Genomic DNA, 18,995 nt, shown 5'->3' with positions numbered 1-18,995 from the left:
TTACCCTGGTAGGGCAGTTTTTTGCTGACAGTTTTATTATTTCAGTTACTCAAAAATTTCTTTCCTCCTTTGTTTCCCCAAATAGCCCTCCAGGCATTTTTAATGTGTTCATTTTTTATTTAAGATTGGGTTCAGACCATGTTACTTCTAGCAGGGCAGAGGAAAAGCATAATATAGCAGACATTAAATAGTGGGATGTCAAAGTTTTATTTTCCACTATGAGTTGTGGAATCCTTTCCTCATCTGTGTCATCTGGTGATTAATTGAGCTCGTAGTCTGTGCTCCCTCATTAATAATTGTCTTCTCTCAGTGCCAGTCAGAGCCCGTGCTCAAGTAAGACTCATATGAGTCTGTGGCTGTTAGCAAACATATATGCGCCTGGGGAAAGTGGGGACCCCGAGATGTGTTTAAAACTGCCCTTCCCCAATGTGAGATGCCAAGTCCTTCAAAGAACTAACGCGCTGTAGATAGTAGCAGCAATTACCATCTGCATTTCACTCACAGATGGGGAAAGAGGAAGGGGACCATACCTCCAGAACAAAGCCCAAGCCTTGGTCAGCTGAGCAAAACCTGACCCCAAAGTGCTGACAGTAGTAGAGGACCTCAGAAACCCCAGAGGGCCAGCCGCCAGCAATGACAGACCTAATAGACCTGTATAAAGTAGGGCGGGAGAGCATGGAAAGTGGTGTCTGCTCTCCCTGGCTCCTACTAATGTAGAGAGTTGTGAGTTCTGCTGTTTCTAGTGAATCTTTGATCACTGTCTGATGTGAGATGTATTTTTTTTTTCCATGATAACATGAACATCTCTGGTTTTTGTCTTCTTACTTCTTTACTTTCCCCCTTGCTACTCTTCTGGTCTCTAAGGTAGATGCAGCCTTTCTCCCCCCACCCAATTCTGACTGGTCCTGGGACTATGAGAAAACCCAAGTCCAAATACCTGTTGAGGCAGTAAAAAGCCCCAGGGGCTCTCGGTGGATGTGTGCTCGAGCTGCATGGGACTAGTAAACGTCCATGGCCATCCCGCAGAGAGTTATAAAGCAAGTCTTCACGCTTGTGTTTCCCGTCATGTTTTTCAGGGTGTCCGGGGGAGAGCTTTTTGACCGCATAGTTGAGAAGGGGTTTTACACGGAGAAGGACGCGAGCACCCTGATACGCCAGGTCCTGGACGCCGTGTACTACCTGCACAGGATGGGCATCGTGCACAGGGATCTCAAGGTATGACTGCTGTTTCACTTGCTTTTCTGCATGGTGCCGGTATGGGTGTCCGGTTATGGGAATCTGAATCCTGTAACTCCAGCCTTCCTTGGGCCTAGCTATTTTATCAAGGATTTATTGCAAAGAAAAGGATGTTTTGAAGGCACCTTCCTTTGTAATTTATTTTACTGAGGCCTTTTGCAAGCAATGCTGTTACGGTTGGGGAAATTTAGCAAAAATGATGGAAGGAAAAAGGTCCCACATGAAGACATGAAACATTATGTTACGATAAACAACTTTTATCAAGTGGARTATAAGTATTTATTGTTGTAAACTGTCTTGCAGATTTGCGGTGTTATATTTACTTTTATTTAATGATAATTACTGAATAATAATAAATTTTAYAGGTGAATCGAATCACTTCCTATTTTGCCATTTGGTCTAGTGTTTTTTGGGACACTTTCTACAGCAAGGGTTCTTTTAAGGAACATTATGTGCTAGTGTGATTTTTAGATAATAATTCTTTTAGCAGTATTGTGTTATCACATCAACTCTCAGCTTTTCTGGGAAACCCCCCTCCCCACGTCGTTTCCTCTTTGAATCTTAAGTTGTCATTACGATAAGCAGACAGGCTTGAATTTCATAATATACGCAGCTAAACCTCCCTGTCTTTAGGTATCTTAAGTAATAATTTAGCAGAAGGCATTAGAAAAAACTAAAAATGTCAAAAGGAAAGTGTAGATTCAGTTCCTGAACTCATTAATCCTACCAAAAGTTAGTGACAGAAATTAAGAATTCAGTGAACAAAATGACACCTCTGGTTTTGGTTTGGAGGGATGCTCCAAACAAGAGTTGCCTTCGGTTGTCCTCAAGTAACAATTTGTTGTTGGAGTCACAAGCCACAAAAAAAAAATACTCTCTTTCACTTTTTAAATGTAGTTTTATAAAATGCATTTTAATGCAGTCTAGTATTAAACTGCATGTTTGCATTTTTTGGCAAATTCTTTGAGCAATGGTTGTGGTGACTGGAATGTGACCTCACTGTTTTGTCTTAACATCAGTGAAAAATTGGAGTGATGATGTTTATTTTCTTTTTATCTCCTCCAAAATTATTGCTGATATAAAATCCTTGTTGGAGTAAAGCAATAAATTACAAGATTGTTCCAAAATGTGAGCCAAAACTGAGCCCATTACAAGTGTAACCGTCAGCTCTACAATTTTTTAAGATGGAGCAGTGCCCATTAGCGACCCTTCGGGGCAGACAGAAACGGCTTCGTTTTACTAAAGCTCAATGCAGTCCTTTCCTTCTGCTGTTTTTTGAGTCCAAATCTGAATTTTTCTTGCTCTGTGAGGATGGTTCTGTGGGATTGTGTCCTTTTTCCATACCTGACTGCTGTAAGTGACTTGTCTCGATCCTGGACCCCTCTACCAGTAGCTCCAGGCAGGTGATCTTTGCTTGGAAAGAAGCCTGAGTAGAATAGTAGAGAGTTGAAATACAAGAAAAGTATGGGTTAGGCACATTTTCAGGGCAAAACTTTGAATCTGCTGGAGGACAAGATACACTGATATCTATAGGTCAGTATTTCCTCCTCAGCATTTCACAGTTTAGCTCTAAAACTCTCAAATAATGGGTTTTCTGTAAGGAGACAGGAGAAAGATTTCAACCTTTACTCCAACTCTTCTAACCTCTGCAGTCTTCACATGCAACATGCATTTCCCATTCCCTTCTACTGTATATAAAAATATTGTATTATTTCTTATGCTTCCACACCACTTCAGTGTGGAAAGAGTTGTCTAGTATTTTAAGCTGACCAGCTTTCTCTCATATTCAAACTGTAGGAAATAAATTTAGGCTTTTTTTCTGCCACGGTAGGTTTAGCCAGGCGGTCCGAGGTACTACATTGCCTGAASTATCTTTATGCTTTAAAGGAATGCTGTAGCTCTCATTTTAAAACTGTTTAATCTTATTAAAAATTTCCCACAATAAAATCTGAAATCTGGCAATCGGGAGGTGGGTTAATCTGCCAAATACTTTAAGAGTTTGTTTAAGGACATRCTGAATTTAGATGAAACGAGCCTCCTTCTCCAGCAGCGTTCTGAGGGACAGACTAGCTCCTCTCTTTCTTTCTTTTCCTCTGAAAGTGTGTGTCAGTATCATATCTGTTGTTAAAATGACTCATAAAGTAGGGAGTTTGAGACTCTCCTGCTGTGAGTTTCTGTTAGCACAAACATACCACGATGGCAAGAACAAGGGTATGATAAGGCTCTTTAGGATCTCCAAACAGCAAGATAAGTGTAAGATTTGAACTGTAACTCCTCAAAATGAAACTAGGGGAAAGAATCCACTCTACTAAAGTACAACCTCTGAAATATCTCTAACAATTAATGATTGTAATTCYGTATTCTTCAGACACCACATTAATAATTGCTGTGGTTAGGAAAAGCAGATCCCTACTCCAGGACTGTGGGCTGAGTAACACAGCAGAAGACAACAGCAGACAGCAGCAGATAAAGCCCAGTGAAGTCCAGTATTTACAAAATTATCAAGAGGCTTGATCAACTCTGGCTGATACAGAGCCATCTAGTTAATGTTTCTGAATTAACCAGATCACTTAATAAAATGTGGCGTAGTTCTTACTTCAGTCCGGTTTAGACGGGTGAGTTTCTTGGCACTGCTAAATGTGAATAAATAGGCAACTTGAGATGAGTCAGTAGAAATGAGGAGGCAAACTCGTCTTTCCTGTAATGCTGACTCTACCAAAGTGGATCGATAGCTGAGGTAGTGCAGCACGAGGAGTTGCTCTTCAGCTCTGTAATCTTGAAATGCTGCCAGTGTTTGAAACTGGTGAAGTTTCAATCTGTTGTAGGCAGTGGGGAGGGAGGGAAGAGAGAAASCTGCAGTGCAAGGCTCAGGGGATGRTGTGAGCTTGGAAGAGGGCTGTGGCTGGCCCATGAGGAGTGCGGGAAGRGGTGGGAAATTCAGTAAGAGTGTTAGTGGAAGTTCGTTCCTGTTTTGTTATAATTGATCCAAAGCAGTGCTGGAGTGCAAGGCTAAGAACAATCTTAACCAGGGCAAAATGGGAGGGTGAGAAAACGTAGGGAGTCATTTYGGGGGGAGATTGGAATGAAGCAATCAAGTGAAATTTAGGACCTAGTTGTAAATCGTGAGGCATAAAATGTATGTGTCCTGCTATACATTAGTGAAAATCAGGAGTAGTTTCACCAGAGGGAGTCAGTGGCATAAAACTGATTCATGTGGTGCCTGAAGCAGTGTCAGCATTATAAAGACCTGGACTTACGAGGTGTCATGAGAAGATACGTAAGTAATATGACTCTGTCAAGTGTTTTATCTACAACTCCAGGTGAAAGGGAACCTCCATGTAGCCTGGAGAGGAGGTCACTCCCCTGTTGCTTCTTCACCCCAGTGCAGAAGGCTATCGTGAGGACCCCCATGGTGTGCTATGAGTGGTGGCCTCAGGATCTCACATCTCTCATGTCAAATGTGCCTCTCCAGCTCATTTCCTCCCCTCAAAACCCCAGRCTTCTGCAAGCACTGAAATCCAGGCCCCAGCCCACCCAATGGCAAGGGCTGTGTTTTGCTTCCCTTGGGTCTTGGGTCTCACTGTGAACAGGGCAGAAATACCTGATGGAAAAATGCATAAACAACTGAAGGAAACCTAAAAATGAGCCCAGTGTCCTCAGCTGTGCTACAGCTCTGGAGTTAGCCAATACCCCTGACTGCAGTAGGATTGCTCCTCCTTCAGAATCCAAACCTGGATTTGACCCAAGGAATTTAATGATGTTGCAAAGCGCCAGCTGCCTCATAATGTTTCCTGGAAACTCATGGCTAGAACACATAATAGATTGGTGGACAAATTTTGTTGAATTTGGACARGCATTTTTACCAGCTTCTGGGCAAAAACTCTCTTCCAGGGTTTTACTGAAACGTTGGTTATCCATCACTTTTACACGCGAAGCGCCCCAGGTCTGGGTCAAGCTGTGGTGCAAGCGGAGCTCCTCCTATTTCTRCGAGGCTCTCAGGGGGCAGGAGATGTTGAAGCTTTCACAAGCTGAGATGCTAAGCAGGAGAACAGCCCTACAAAGTGTACTCTTGCAGCATCTAGCAAGAGATTTGCWGTATAGCAGTAGCTTATTTGAAACATATGTATTGAGGATTAGCAAATAATGTAGCAGATTGGTATCCAAAGATTGGTTGGGCTCTTAAACCAGACTGACATCAGTGTAAATTCACAGGGCTTTATGGAGTGACTCTTGTTTTTGCTCAGCATAAACAAATCACTGTTGTCAGTACTGCAGCATTTTTTCCTAATCAGCTCTAGCTAAAACATCCTTGTTGTAACTGTTGACTTTAAAGGCATTTCCTCTCTTGTAATGTTTATTTCCAGTGAAGAAGATATACAAATTCTCTAACACCTACTGGTTCTCTTTTTCTTTTGTTTTAAACTACAGCTTAACTCCAAATACATCTTTATAAAAGCTTTTGAGTACACTACCTAGATTTGCCATATTTCCCTGCCTTCTAATGACTCCTTCTGTTTTATCGCTATGAAATGATGATATGTTGGACGCTCCTCAGGAGTAAGGGACAAGCCTTGGTTAGGGGAACTGAATGAAGTTAACATATGATGTATTTGAGGATTATATTAAACACACAGCATCAGCCAACAAAGGCACTTCCATACTCAAAACCCGTTATGCTTTTTCTTCCTTCTAGCCTGAGAACCTGCTTTACTATAGCCAGGATGAAGAATCAAAAATCATGATCAGTGATTTTGGATTGTCAAAGATGGAGGGTAAAGGAGATGTCATGTCCACAGCCTGTGGGACTCCTGGATATGTTGGTAAGCAGTTTAGTTATTCTAGCCAGCTGCTGTTCCCCTCTGCAGTGTAAAAGCAGAGTGAAAACGAAGGCAGTAAAGTGAATGATACTTGTTTTCTAGTGTCTCTGCATAGTATACGTAAGATTTTACAGACGTTAGTTAGAACTAGAGGTTTGAGAAGTTTACAGTGTTGTCTTGTGGGCTGTTCTCCTTTAGATCCCAATCCTGCATTTCCTGCCCTTCGCTGGAACTTCGCCAGCTCAGGGATTGTGGGATTAAGTTTTGATGATTTTATTCCTTTGCAAAATGAGTTTTCTCAAAGACTGTGCCTGCAGTTGAATTAGAAGCAAGGGAAGAATATGCAAATACATCTATTCTGCAAGTACCTATAAAACCAAGATGTTTTACCTAATGTAGGATGTTATTTTAATCATAAAGGATAGTATTTCCAAGATTCCCCTGGTAGAAGACAATAAAATGAAAGAGCTCCATTCATTCTCCAGCAATCCTCTGTTACAACCACATTAAGTTACTGACTCCTAGAATATAAATATATAAAGGCTCTTTAGAGCCCCGAGTCTGCCATGCCAGTATCAAATTGCTTCCTGCCACATACTGCCTGATATTTTACCTGTCTCAGTAGTGATTGTGCAAAGATGCTGATTTGCATGGAATTTGCCAGCATCCTTCTAAAAAAAAGTAAAGCAACTGAATGCAAGAAGTGTATGGGAGACGATTACAAGGTGTGTTTGAGCAAACGCTGTTTAGAAGGCTCACTTCATATTTCATGAGACATTCAGCAAGCCTTTGTCTGTTCTGATACCTAGATAGCCAGATTGAAGAGCAAAATTCATTTGGGGAGTATCTGCCATTACATCCATGAAACTGAAATGACAGTGGCTGCTCCAGGGATATATTTGTCTCAAATGTTGCTRTGAGGAAGGAGCCAATGTTTTCTAGTGGTCAGAGAACGGACACTGCTCGTGCCTTACTTAGGTTGCCGCTTGAGATGAGGCTTTCCACAGAAAGTTACGCTGACAACAAATGTATTTTATCTCCATCTTCATTTCCTTTTCTTCTCCCTCCTCTTGGTCAGATATTCTTGGATTAATTGTAGAGAGGCTGATGGTAAGGATAGAGAAAACTTGTTATAGAAACACGTGTGGGCAGTTTAGTGACCGTAGGCACAGCTCTTTCTGCTTTGTAGCTGCCAAGTCGCCTGTGTTTTCACGCCTCTGATGTTATCAGGCTATAAGAACATGAGCAGATGATGCAGTTATGACACGGAGATCCAGATTCATCCCAGGAATACCTTTATCACTGCATGATCTTCACACTGCACAGACACACTTCATCTGGATAACCTTAAAGAAAGGCACAGATTTCTTTGGTTTCCCATCATGAAGCCATTGTAGCCTGTTATTTTAAGAAATATGTCAGGCTGCACTCTGTACAGCCTGAATAGCTGTCTTATGTCATCAAACTAGACCGGAAATCTTCCAAAGCCCTAGCAGAAGTTGAGCTTAGCTAGCAATTTTCATAACTTTTACTGCCATTAGCTCTTCTTTCCTCAATTAACATGTTTTATTTGGTTYTTAAATGGCCACTGACTAAAATAAATGTGCAAGATATATGGAAGTGAAGATTATGTTTACTGAACTGCTGATGAAAATGGGGGAGTGTGATTCTGCTTTGGCACAGAGTGATCTCGTATGGCCTCTCAGGGTAGCTGTTTACATAAGAAAACTTGATATTTTGGAAAGGAAGCTCTCTGAATATGTAACAAAAGCTGTAGTACTTGGAGAGATATCTTGAGAGTTCTTATCCCTCAGGGTGATGTTGATAGTGAAGACGCAAGTTCCTTCAGGCCCTTCATTACCTTACTGAGTACAGGATTTTCTCATTATAGTTCAGGAGGTCATGGCAGTTTATTTCTGAAGTGCTGACTAGAGTTCTTCCCTTCTCTCAGAAAGAAAACTTCTTTAGATATTTGTTCTATTTCTTTTCCTTTTCATGGGAGACAGCTCCTCTTCACTACTGCTTTTTTACATAACTGGTTGCCCAGACAACATTCTCCAAGCAAGAACGTTTTTGTTGTCACTCACCATGATTATGTCCACAAATAGGCCTCCGTTAGTATTATACCTGATTGCACATCTTCTGCATACATGGGCTGCAATTTGTCTGCGACAGAAAGCTTTTGTGCCTTGCAGTGTCGCTAGAATTTTCAGCACGTGCTTAATGCCCCCAAATAAATGTAGCAGTCCTTCCCCCTAATGGCACAAAATGAGTATGTATCCTAGTTTGAGTCCAGGGATATGTGCCACAATGCTGGCCTGTGAAATTCCCTTTCTGCTCCTCTTTGTGATCGTTTTTTCCAGTTATTTTCCTAGCATTGAAGTAACATTCAAGGATCTGTAGCTTGCAATGTRATTTCTGGTGCTTTTCTTTAAAGGTACACGGAACATCGCATTTTCTAAGATTTAATGAGAAATTACTTATTTTTGTCAACTTAACCACGTTGTTTGAAAATTCCTGAAAACTTCTTYGGCACATATCACAAGCCCAAGGCACTAGGGCTTGGTTAAGAAGCCACTGACATCTACTACTATTCATACATCATTGTCTCTAGAAACYGAACAAGCAGGATCCCATTTGTGCTAAACAAATTTGTGACTTTGTACCGGATCTGATCTTAACTCAGGTCTGCTGCCCTTAGTATTTTCAAGCATGCTAGGCATCGTGCCATTTCGATCTCATTTCTCCAGTTCTGGAACTGTTCATCTTACCTGCTTACCACTCTTATCTATCTCGTGGAAGGAGTCTAGATGATGAACTGGGACCAGACTGCCAACTTTTTGATGGCATCTAAGATAGGTGAGACGAACYAGCTTGTTTGGTTCATCTAGCTGCAAATTGGACATGTGAATTAGCTTGCAAAGATCCCACCCTAACTTCTRCAATAGAGAAGTGGTGTTTTCAAAAGCCCTGAAGTGATTTATGTAATTATGGGTAAGAKCTGTACAAGGCATTAGTGATTTGCTATTTTTAACATCACARTTTTGGGCTGCTGGGCTTCAGACCRTTTATAGGAGCTTGATTTTGATGGAGGAAGTGTTCAGAACTGCCCCARAATGAGTCTTTCCTGAGGTGGGTCAAGTTGGGCACTAAGAAGAATAGTTTTGCAGTCACTTGGCATATTTCTCTAAAGTGATTTTGACTGCTTGGGAATTAGCTGACTTTCCATGAGAGTTGGTCTCTAAAGAACTTTAGTTACTTCTGCAGGTGATACTTAGACTCACAAGATGCTTAGGAGCTTTGCAAGCTTCGGAAAAAATGTTAAAAAGTCTGTCTGAGGCAATCTGATTTCCTGTTGCAGAAATGCYGAATTATAAACTGTACTTGTGGCTGGCTAATAGCTTAATCCTCCTGAGATTTTAAATTCTTGCTCTGAGGCCAACTTTAAGAAACTTTTCTTAAAAGTTTTTTAAATTTTAAGAAAATTTTCTGTTATATTTTCCTGTAGTAGGGGTTGTGTCATACCCTGAATGTGTGGTTGATCCCACTATGGACCACCTTGCCTATTATTTTTATTCTCTTTATTGCCTTTATAAAAGGTCATTTCACACCTTTTAGCTCTGCCAGAAATCCAATAGAAATTCCAGATCATATCAAAACCATGCATTTTTCTTAGCCCTGAGCAGGAGCAAAGCATTAAAATAAACAACAGATTTCCATGTTTACTTTTGACTTACTTACTATCCTATGAGTCAAAAGTTTGAAACCGCTCAATAAGCTTTTGGAGTATCCTTAGTAGCAAAAAGCAACTGCGGGAGTTGTTTAGGTGGTAATATGAGTAATAAAGTAAAAATAAGGCATGGGAACCATGCTTGTCAGGGTTTGCTCAGGCACGACCTCRTTACAGAGTAATGGTTCAGTGCTCAGCTTCATTGCCGTGCAGTAAAACACAGCTTGTGTGTGCGTGGTTGTAACTGCTTGTGTCCCGTGCTAGCTTCTTAACACTGACTCAGTAACAAGAAAAAGGAACAACAGGAGCACAAGAAACCAGCAGGGCTACRCTGCAGTCCTACTGTCCTACCTAAACAGCACCAAGCAGCAAATTCTTGGCCAAGTAGAGCAAGCTGAACAGTGGAGAACTATGTGAAGGAGGGAAGAAGTGGTTTCCACACCACAAGGAGCTCYGGTCTTGTGTAGAAGTTGCATTACATGTCTCTTGGCCTGCTTGTACCATAAGGAAGATGCTTCGTGTAGAGGCAGGGGATCTCACGCTCCTCTTGCACTGTCTTTGGCTTGAGGAGAGGGTGCTAGCTTTGTCCTTCATGCATCTGACCCATTGACTCTGCCACAGGTGCATCTGTCCATCCTCTAGGGCTTCTGCCTTCAGGAGTCCTAAGCAACGGGGCTGATGACATCTCTCTTTTTTGAAGACCCTTACAAACTCTACCTTTTAGGCACCTTCCCTCTGGGAATTCATGTTTTTGTTGTAGCACAGCCCATTTCATGTGTGCCCTTACTTCCTTGCATGACCTTGCAGGACCTACCTGTGCCATGGAAATGGCACTAAAATTCCAGTTGAACTCCTAGGCCTGACCTGTGCCAGTCCTGTTTCCTGGGCCAGCTGAGCTACGTATGCCCAGTGTAAGCAGGTCTCTAGTTATTTTAATCCTATTTAGATCTTTTTATTCTTTCCACATTTAGAGCAGCCTCCTGATTTCCCTTTCCTCTGGGGATCCTCAAAACCGTCACCCTTTGTTCAAAGGCTGCGTTCCTTCTGGCGTGCAGTTCATGGGAAATCTTGTAAACCATAAAGAATAGCATTATATTGAGCTTCTGTGAGACAGCAACATTTGCCAGCAGAAGTACTAGCATGGGAGTGAAGGAGAACCACTTTCAAGTATGAGGCTAGTACAAAGGACAAGCACCCTCAACACTTTGTACAGCTTGTTCAATAGGCTTAAAACATCAGAGCAATCCTCATAACTTAAGCTCTTTGCAAGAACATGGATTGCAGTTTTTGGCATCCAGCAACTGCATTTTTAGGGAGCTTATTAGCATTGCTGTGCCCACTGGGGRTAATGGCATACTGTTCTGAAATGTTTCAAAACTTTCCTATTCTGAACCTTTTCTTAAAAYATCCCGTTAAAACAAGTCTGTTAAGTTCTCTTAGTTTTTTTAAAAAAATAAAAAAAAAATAAAAAAAACACTAGAATGTCTGGCCTGGAAGTAGAGTGTCCTCATTATCCAAAAAAAATGTTATGAAGGGCAATTCTTCCTGTCTTTCCAATTAATTTGGCTACTCAAAGGACAAGAAAGTYTGATCACCATCTCTGTTCCCTGGAAATAACGAGCTGCAGCTGCAAGGAGCACCACTTGTAGAGCTGCTAGCTGCTGCTATCAGGGCAAAACACATTCATGTACTTGCGGATCTTGATCATGCGGTGTGCTTTCCTGCTTCGTTGCTGCCTTCCACAGCAGCAATTGCCTGGTATCGATATGCATCACTCCCTTAATGCAGCGAGACATGCTGTAACACAGCTTCAGATGCGAGGACTCTCCAGACTCTGATACTCCACTGAAACTAACTCTGCTGCCATCCCCTGAACTCCACCACACCCCATGAAATGGGGAGGAGAACACGTGCCAGTTTTAGAAGGCCATCACACCTGTTTGAAGATGTTGGATGGTAAGAAACTGTGCACAAGAAATGCGCCACTCTGACATAATCCCTAAAAATGTTGATGTGTAAGAGGGAKGGACTCTTCATTTAGCTCACGTTCCCTCGTGGCGTATCCGTATAATGTTAGGAGCTGACTAGTAGCTGCTCAGAAATCATTTGCATAATAATTTCTCTGGGGAATATAGAACGTATAATGTTTACCACAGTCTTGAAAACAGYGCAAACGGGAACAGCCATTCAAAGTGGAAGAGAGGTGCTATTTAAATATTGGAAATTTGGAAAGACGAGAGAGATGGAAGAAATGTAAACAGCTAAGAACAGGGGAATACAAACTCCCTTCTTTAGCATATTTTATCACAAAATCTAGTCACAATGGATAGGAAAGAAAAAGGAAACTAAGTCTCGGAAACCGTATTTGATGCACGTTTTGAAAAAAAAAATATTCTTGCTAAAGTAAAGGCAAGTTTGGATGAGTCAGGAAAGAAGGGATGAGGCTAAGAGACGCAAGGATTGTCTGTGAAAGTAGTCCTGAGCAATTCCGAGGAGCAACTATTTTAAACAAGCAACAAGACATGTAAATTTGCAAGACTCTCCTGGGGCAAACAAACCCTGCRTTGTGAAGGATAAAAAGGAAAACTATCCTGGGCATCCAGGATCTTCATTTTAAAGGAGAAACAGGAAACATGTAAGTTCATGTAGTGCTCCAAGGCAATCTATCCCTGTGCCGTGGGAGCAATTGCCAGCTTTACATGTTATCTGGGAAAAAGTGATGAGCAGAACAGAACAGCTCTCCAGTAGTTTAATCTAATATGACAAGTTCTTCTTCAATTTTGCCCTCCATTTGACTGACCAGCACCAGCCTGGCATACAAACCCTGACCTACCTTTTGGGAACAGAGTTAGGTTTTGGGTAGTGGTGGAGATGCCTTTTCTGTTCTGTAYGAGGGTAAAAATGTTTTAACCTTTATCTTGATAGACCATACCAGTGTGCCTGTCTGCTGTAAGGGATGAGATGCTTCTCAGGACTTTGGTAGATGTTTCTGCCAAGCATCTAGGGCCTGGTTAGTAGCTCTTTGGGTTGGATGGTGCAGCAGTGGAGAGAAGCAAATAGGCATGAAGAATATTCACACATTACAACAGCATAGAAGTGTATTAGGGTTAACCATATTTGAACAGAAATGTTGTTTTAATTTCTCATGCATACATTGATCCAAAGTTGCCAGGTGACTCAAAGACTGGAGTAACATTTACTCTGGACTGCAGAGCAGGGCATTTCCCAACCTTCAAGAGTCATCCTAATCTGACTGCCAGCTCTGTCTTTACCCTCATTTYTCCTGGGCTTCCTTCCAGCCTTTCTACAGCCCTTCTCCTCAGCGTAGCTTGACCCTTGCCATCACTCTGCTGCTTTTGGAAATAGAGCCTCGGTGCCCTTATTGCCTTGTGCGTTGTCTTCCCTTCAATCTCTTTTATAAAAGCCCACTGCCAAGTACCAGAATGTCTTTTCTGTTTCTTGTTATTGCTTTCTGTTCCCTTCCTTGCCAGCTCTTCTGACCTTAGTTTTGTCAACTGGTCCAACTTAGAAAGGTGGCTCTCTGAAGAATCTTTATCAGTGCACCGTATACATGCAGTATGCAAGTAAAAGTGAGGCTCAAGTTTTAATGCATTTAACGGCTTCGTAACATTTCTCTGTTCTTCGTGTAACTGCTTTGACCTAGGTAAGATTCCTGACAGAGTAATGTCTAACTCAAATAAATATTTGTGTTGGGACTTGCCCCTCTGTGATTTTCTCAGAACATTTGAACTCCTAAATACTCAGAGGAAATACTGCACTTTTTGAAACCCGGTGTGGCAAGTCTGCTTTTGTTGTGAGCAATGATTTTTGCATTATTTTGGACACTTTGCCTTGAAAATGAAAAAGCTTCTTTACATGAAAAAGATTAGAGTCACCAGGTTTAAAATTTAGGTTTAAGCACTTACAACTGAAAAATCCCAACAGGGAAAACATTATTCTCTAAACTCTCAAACAAAAAATACGCCCTTTTATTCACCAGTGATTTAAGAAAGGAAAGACTCCTAAAGCATTTGAATAGATGTCCAGTCTTTCTCTTCAATTCAAGATAGAGYGTCTGAAAGCTTTACAGACTGGGAAGGCTCAGTTCCTTTGTGCACATCTAATTCCTGTTGCTTTGGAGTGCTGGTGGATGACAAGTTGACCATGAGCCAGCAATGTGCCCTTGTGGCCAAGAAGGCCAATGGTCTCCTGGGGTGCATTRGGAAGAGTGTTGCCAGCAGGTYGAGGGAGGTGATCCTGCCCCTCTGCTCAGCCCTGGGGAGGCCTCATCTCAAGTACTGCATCCAGTTCTGGGCTCCCCACCACAAGAGAGACATGGAGCTACTGGAGAGAGTCCAGCGTGGGGCTACGAGGATGATCCGAGGGCTGGAGCACCTGCCCTGTGAGGAACGGCTGCGAGAGCTGGGCCTCTTCAGCCTGGGGAAGAGAAGCCTGAAGGGGGGATCTGATCAATGTGTACAAGTACCTGAAGGGAGGGTGTCAAGGGGACGGGGACAAACTCTTTTCAGTCACCCCGTGTGCCAGGACAAGATGCAATGGGCAGAAATTGAAGCACAGGAAGTTCTGCCTGACCGTGAGGGGGAATTTCTTCCCTGTGAGAGTGACGGAGCACTGGGACAGGTTGCCCAGAGAGGTTGTGGAGCCTCCTTCTCTGTAGATCTTCAAGGCCCGCCTGGATGCAACCCTGTCTAAGATGCTCTAARTGCCCCTGCTGAGCAGGGATGTTGGACTAGATGATCTCCAGAGGTCCCTKCCAACCTTACTGATTCTATGATTCTGATTCTGTCTCTCCCTGTGACTTTGCTCTTAGAGGCAGAAGAACAAATGACTCCCTCTGATTTTGACATCCAGGTGGCTTTGTTGGTCAGGTAGTAGGAAATACAGCAAGAGCTCATGTTCCTCTCCTGGAGATTTAGCTTATCTGCTCTGTCACACACTGCACTTTTTGCGTTGCCTCTTTAAATCCCACCTTTGGCATCGCGATGTCAGGAAGCAATGAAGCTGTCAGGGTGAATGTGTGTCTCAGCAGCTGTGCCACGCTCTAGCTCATTTTTCTTCAAGTCTCCTAAAGCTCTCCTGACAGGGAGCTGATGGCCCTGCTGCCCTCAGCCTTTTCTGTATTTTTATGTGCTTGTTTTTGTTTTCTGTCCGTATTACCAGAAAATGGGGAACTTGCTCAGCTTCAGGAGTCACCCTTCTCCTTGAAGATAGGAGCTTCAAAAACTGCAGGTTGTTTTTGCAGATTTGAGGGTTGAATGTGGGAGGCAACAAGGGCCTCAGGGAACTTTAAGTTTCAGGAACGACTGTCAAGTCCTGCTTCTTGGCAACGTTCAAATATTCAATCATGTAACGTGAGCTTGTTTGCCTTTTTATTTTCAGCTCCTGAAGTACTGGCCCAGAAACCCTACAGCAAAGCTGTGGACTGCTGGTCCATCGGGGTTATTGCATACATCTTGTAAGTATATCTATTGATTTTTGAATCATAGACAGTTTTAGCACCTGCAACATCCTTTCTCACCATTTGGCTACCTGCCTCCTCTGATCCAAGAACGTTGCTCCTTGACACTTATGACTCAGAATAAAGTGAATCTTGGATGCCTCCTAGGCTGAGATCTGGGCAGAGGCATCAAGAAATGAATCAGGACCCTTCAAGACAACAGGAAACCCTGCTCCTGCCTCTACTACATGGTGTACAATAGTTTGGGTTTAGTTCAGGTTGTAATATTAGTGAAGCTATTACCTCTCCTGCTCAAGTTAGTTGTAATCAGAAGCAAGTTTGGCCATCTCCACACAGYGTGGTGTCATGCCTGCAGATGTAAAAGGGTGTTGTAAAGTGTCACATTTCTGGAGGAGAAGTAACACTTCGCAATGCTGAGCTATGATAATGCATTTTCAGAGATAATGTTTTTTATGATGGACTCAGCCCAAATTGCACACTGTTGTGGTTATTGGGAAATGTTACTTACTACTCCGCTGTTACTTCTCACTATTACTTGTTATCACTTACTATTTTCATCATGTATGTATGTATGTATGTGTGAGAATGCTTTTGTTCTAGGAATAGATTTACGAGTCCTTGGACCACTCTTCTCTGCTCACAGAAACATTACAAGTAGGCTCAGGTTTTATTTTTATCTAGTTCTCCTGTTACAGGTGATGCATCTGCTTCTGGCCATTCCTAATAGCAAAGATAAAGGAAGAGATGGAGAAAGAACCCTCTGGTTATGTCAGCCTTTGTGCATTTGGCACATATGAACACTTATCTCTTAGAGGTGATTAGGTATTTCCAACTACACTTGTTTTTTCCCCCCAAGCAAATAATTTTAAACTAAATGGAAATTTTTTTGTTGCTGAAATCAGATTTAAACCCCCTCTGGATGAAATATTTTTAGGTTTTGATAATTTTTAGAGATTAAAAAAGGAAGAGATTTTGTGAGCAGTGGATAATTTCTAAAAATAATGCAAAATACTGAAATTTTTACAAATATTCTACAAATGAGGCATCTTTTTCTAGAACACTTCCAACCCCTYAGCCGTCAGGTCCTGTAGGAAAGGGTGAGCTGATTTCTGCACTCAGTTCTGTTGCTTTACCATTAAGCCATTATTTGTGGTTTAGAGTTGCTCCTCTGAAAGGAGGAGCTCAAGGGTGTGGGGATTAGTTACTTGAGAAGGGCTTCAGGACCAGGATCTTTTTGCATTTTCCAAAGAAGTAGATAGATCTCAGAACCCATAAATACAGTTGTTTCTTGAGATTTAATGGCTGTTGTCGTTCGATACTTATTTACCACACTCTTCTTCATAACGGCTTAGTAGGCTCATGGGATAATTCAGGTTAAGAGTGGACCTTAGGAAGTCTCCTGCTCAAAGCAGGGTCAGCAGTGAGATCAAACGAGCTTGTTCAGGGCTTTATCCAGTTGAGTCTCAAAAATCTCAGGGATGGAGCCTGCCCAGCCTCTATGAACCACGGCTTGATTGGCCTCAACGAGAAGCTTTCTCCTTGTGGCTATACTGAAATGCTCTTGTTTCACCTTATGTCCATTTTTTTTTTTGCTTGTCCTCCTGCTATGCACTCCTGCAGAGAGCCTGCTCCTCTCTTCCCAGTATCCTCCTCATAGGTGTAGGGGGACTACTTTTAGCTCCCCCTCGACAAACCATGCCTTCTCCAGGCTGACCAAGCTGCGTTGCCGCAGATGCTAACATCAGTCTCTGCATGTGAATATCTTGGATATAAAATGGTTCATCTAAATCTAACTTGTTTCCGTTAAATGGGGCAGCAAGTATTTTAGACCTGGGCACAACTTCAGTGGTTGAGCCATGGCAGTAAATTGAGCCATTTCCTGTCCCAGTGACAATACTTGGAATGACTGGAGATGTGTCCTGAGCTCTGTGGTCACAGAGATAAGCCCCATTACAGGGGTTCATTGTTGCTGTCCAGAGGAGAGTACCTGTAACATTTTGGGGCATCATCAACTGAATCCAACTCTGTGTGCATGAGTGCATGAGATTACTGCTAATGTTTGGATTGAGAGGGAAATCCAGAACTTATTATGTGTGAACCTGTTGGAAGACTCCCTCCAGCTTTGGGGGCCTATCTACATGGGGTGGTATGTGGTCACAGCTCAGGTCCCTGAGTGTGTGCATGTCATTCAACTAGTAAATGCATAGGTTGCATCTGCACAGCATAGGAGACTTTGAAGCAAATACTATTCCTGCCTCCTATGGGTCTTTGAAACGAGGTCAGACTGTCACCATTGACGGGCTCAGCATGACCACACAGAGCACAACAAGCATCTTCTTTCTGTGCAGGAGAGCAGAGAGCAGCTGTGTAGCTGTTAACTGCCACAGAGACGAATGTCCTTCATGCCAACACTACCAGTGCTTTCCTTTTTTCCATCCCTTTTCATACAACTGCCAGTTATACAAGGCTGCAAGAAAAAGCAACTCTAGTGAGCCACAGCATTAAAGCATTCCTACTCTGGTCCTTTTCTCCTTGTGCAAACGTTTCATGGCTTGTCAGCATGAATAACTTTTTGACGGTGTAGTAGAGCTATTTTTGCCAGGATACATCTAACTGCTGTGTTATCCACTCTGTGCAATGTTTATTCTCTACATTTTCATTTACATATGAGCATAAATTTTATGGCTCGTTTTTTTCTACTGCTACCCAAAATAACTTTTTTATATTAAAATAGTATGGGAATCTCTATTTATCTGCATGTATGTTTATTTATTTAAAACAAAGCCCTGCCTGAAAACTCAGCTTTGTGACTGGCTGTGCCATTCTGCATGAATATTTGAAAACTTCTTGAGTGAAAAAACATAACAGGGGGAATGGATTTATCTCAGAGCAATCATCAACAGCAGGATGCAAAGAATTTTTACATAACAAAGCAAAAATCAACAGCGCTGATACTGGCTTTGTGTCAGATCCCAGCGGGACATGCTAAAACAGCGAGGAGGAGAACAGACATACCGAAATACCTCAGAGGCTGCTTCACCCATCACTCCCTAATGGTGTTTTACATGGGGATGGTGTGCGCTGACCCAGACTTGCCATCCTACACAAGCAAACCTGAGCRCAGAAGCCCATGCATTTTCTTGATGTTTTTGGTTTTATATTTGCCAGCTGTGGAAGGACAGTCAAGTAGAGTGTTTTCTTTTGCTTTCTTAGTGCTTTGGTGAGCAGGGCACTAATTGGAGTAGTCCAGCTCAGTGTCACCAGCAGCTTCAGAGAGCGAGATGGAAGAGAACCTGGGTGCAAGACAGCAGTATGCTGTGTTGCCTCCAGTTTTGGTTTATTTTCATATATTCACCGTGCAACTGCCCAGAGAAGGGGCAAACTGCTTCCTGCTTCCTCAGAGATAAAGTTGGCTCTCCTTTCCTCCAAGTTTTCAGTCCTATTCAATTCATGCACCAAAGGTCTTTTTTTTTTTTTTTTTTTTTTTTGCTGGCAGACCTTGTTATTACTTCATTTGTGGTTTTTATGTGTCTTGCTGAGAAATACAGGGGAGTTCTTATTAGCAGTGAGACAGTGCTAAGCAACGCACCCTTTGTCACCTGGTTAATGAATGTATCTTTGAAAGGTGGAAGGTTTTGGTCTCRTCTGTAATCCCTTCCCTCTTCTTAAGACTGAGGCTACTCTTTCTGTCTGGTTCAGTTCAGTGGTTTCCTGCTCTGTTTTCTAGATCAGC

At 42.3% G+C, this 18,995-nt stretch overlaps 1 protein-coding gene across 1 annotated transcript in view; it reads left to right on the top strand.

Moving 5' to 3' along the window:
* Window positions 1–18,995, top strand: part of CAMK1D (calcium/calmodulin dependent protein kinase ID) — a 224,173-nt gene that overhangs the window by 174,498 nt on the left and 30,680 nt on the right. Inside the window, exons 4-6 of the mRNA XM_085299347.1 lie at window positions 1,077–1,215; window positions 5,930–6,056; window positions 15,184–15,259. Coding sequence (XP_085155473.1) covers window positions 1,077–1,215; window positions 5,930–6,056; window positions 15,184–15,259 — 342 coding nt within the window. The remainder of the gene's footprint in view (window positions 1–1,076; window positions 1,216–5,929; window positions 6,057–15,183; window positions 15,260–18,995) is intronic.

The sequence above is a fragment of the Rhea americana genome, unplaced genomic scaffold (genome assembly GCF_003343005.1).
Source record: "Rhea americana isolate MKP2758 unplaced genomic scaffold, rheAme1 scaffold_1, whole genome shotgun sequence".
NCBI lineage: Eukaryota > Metazoa > Chordata > Aves > Rheiformes > Rheidae > Rhea > Rhea americana.
This window is presented reverse-complemented; position numbering and strand designations above follow the sequence as displayed.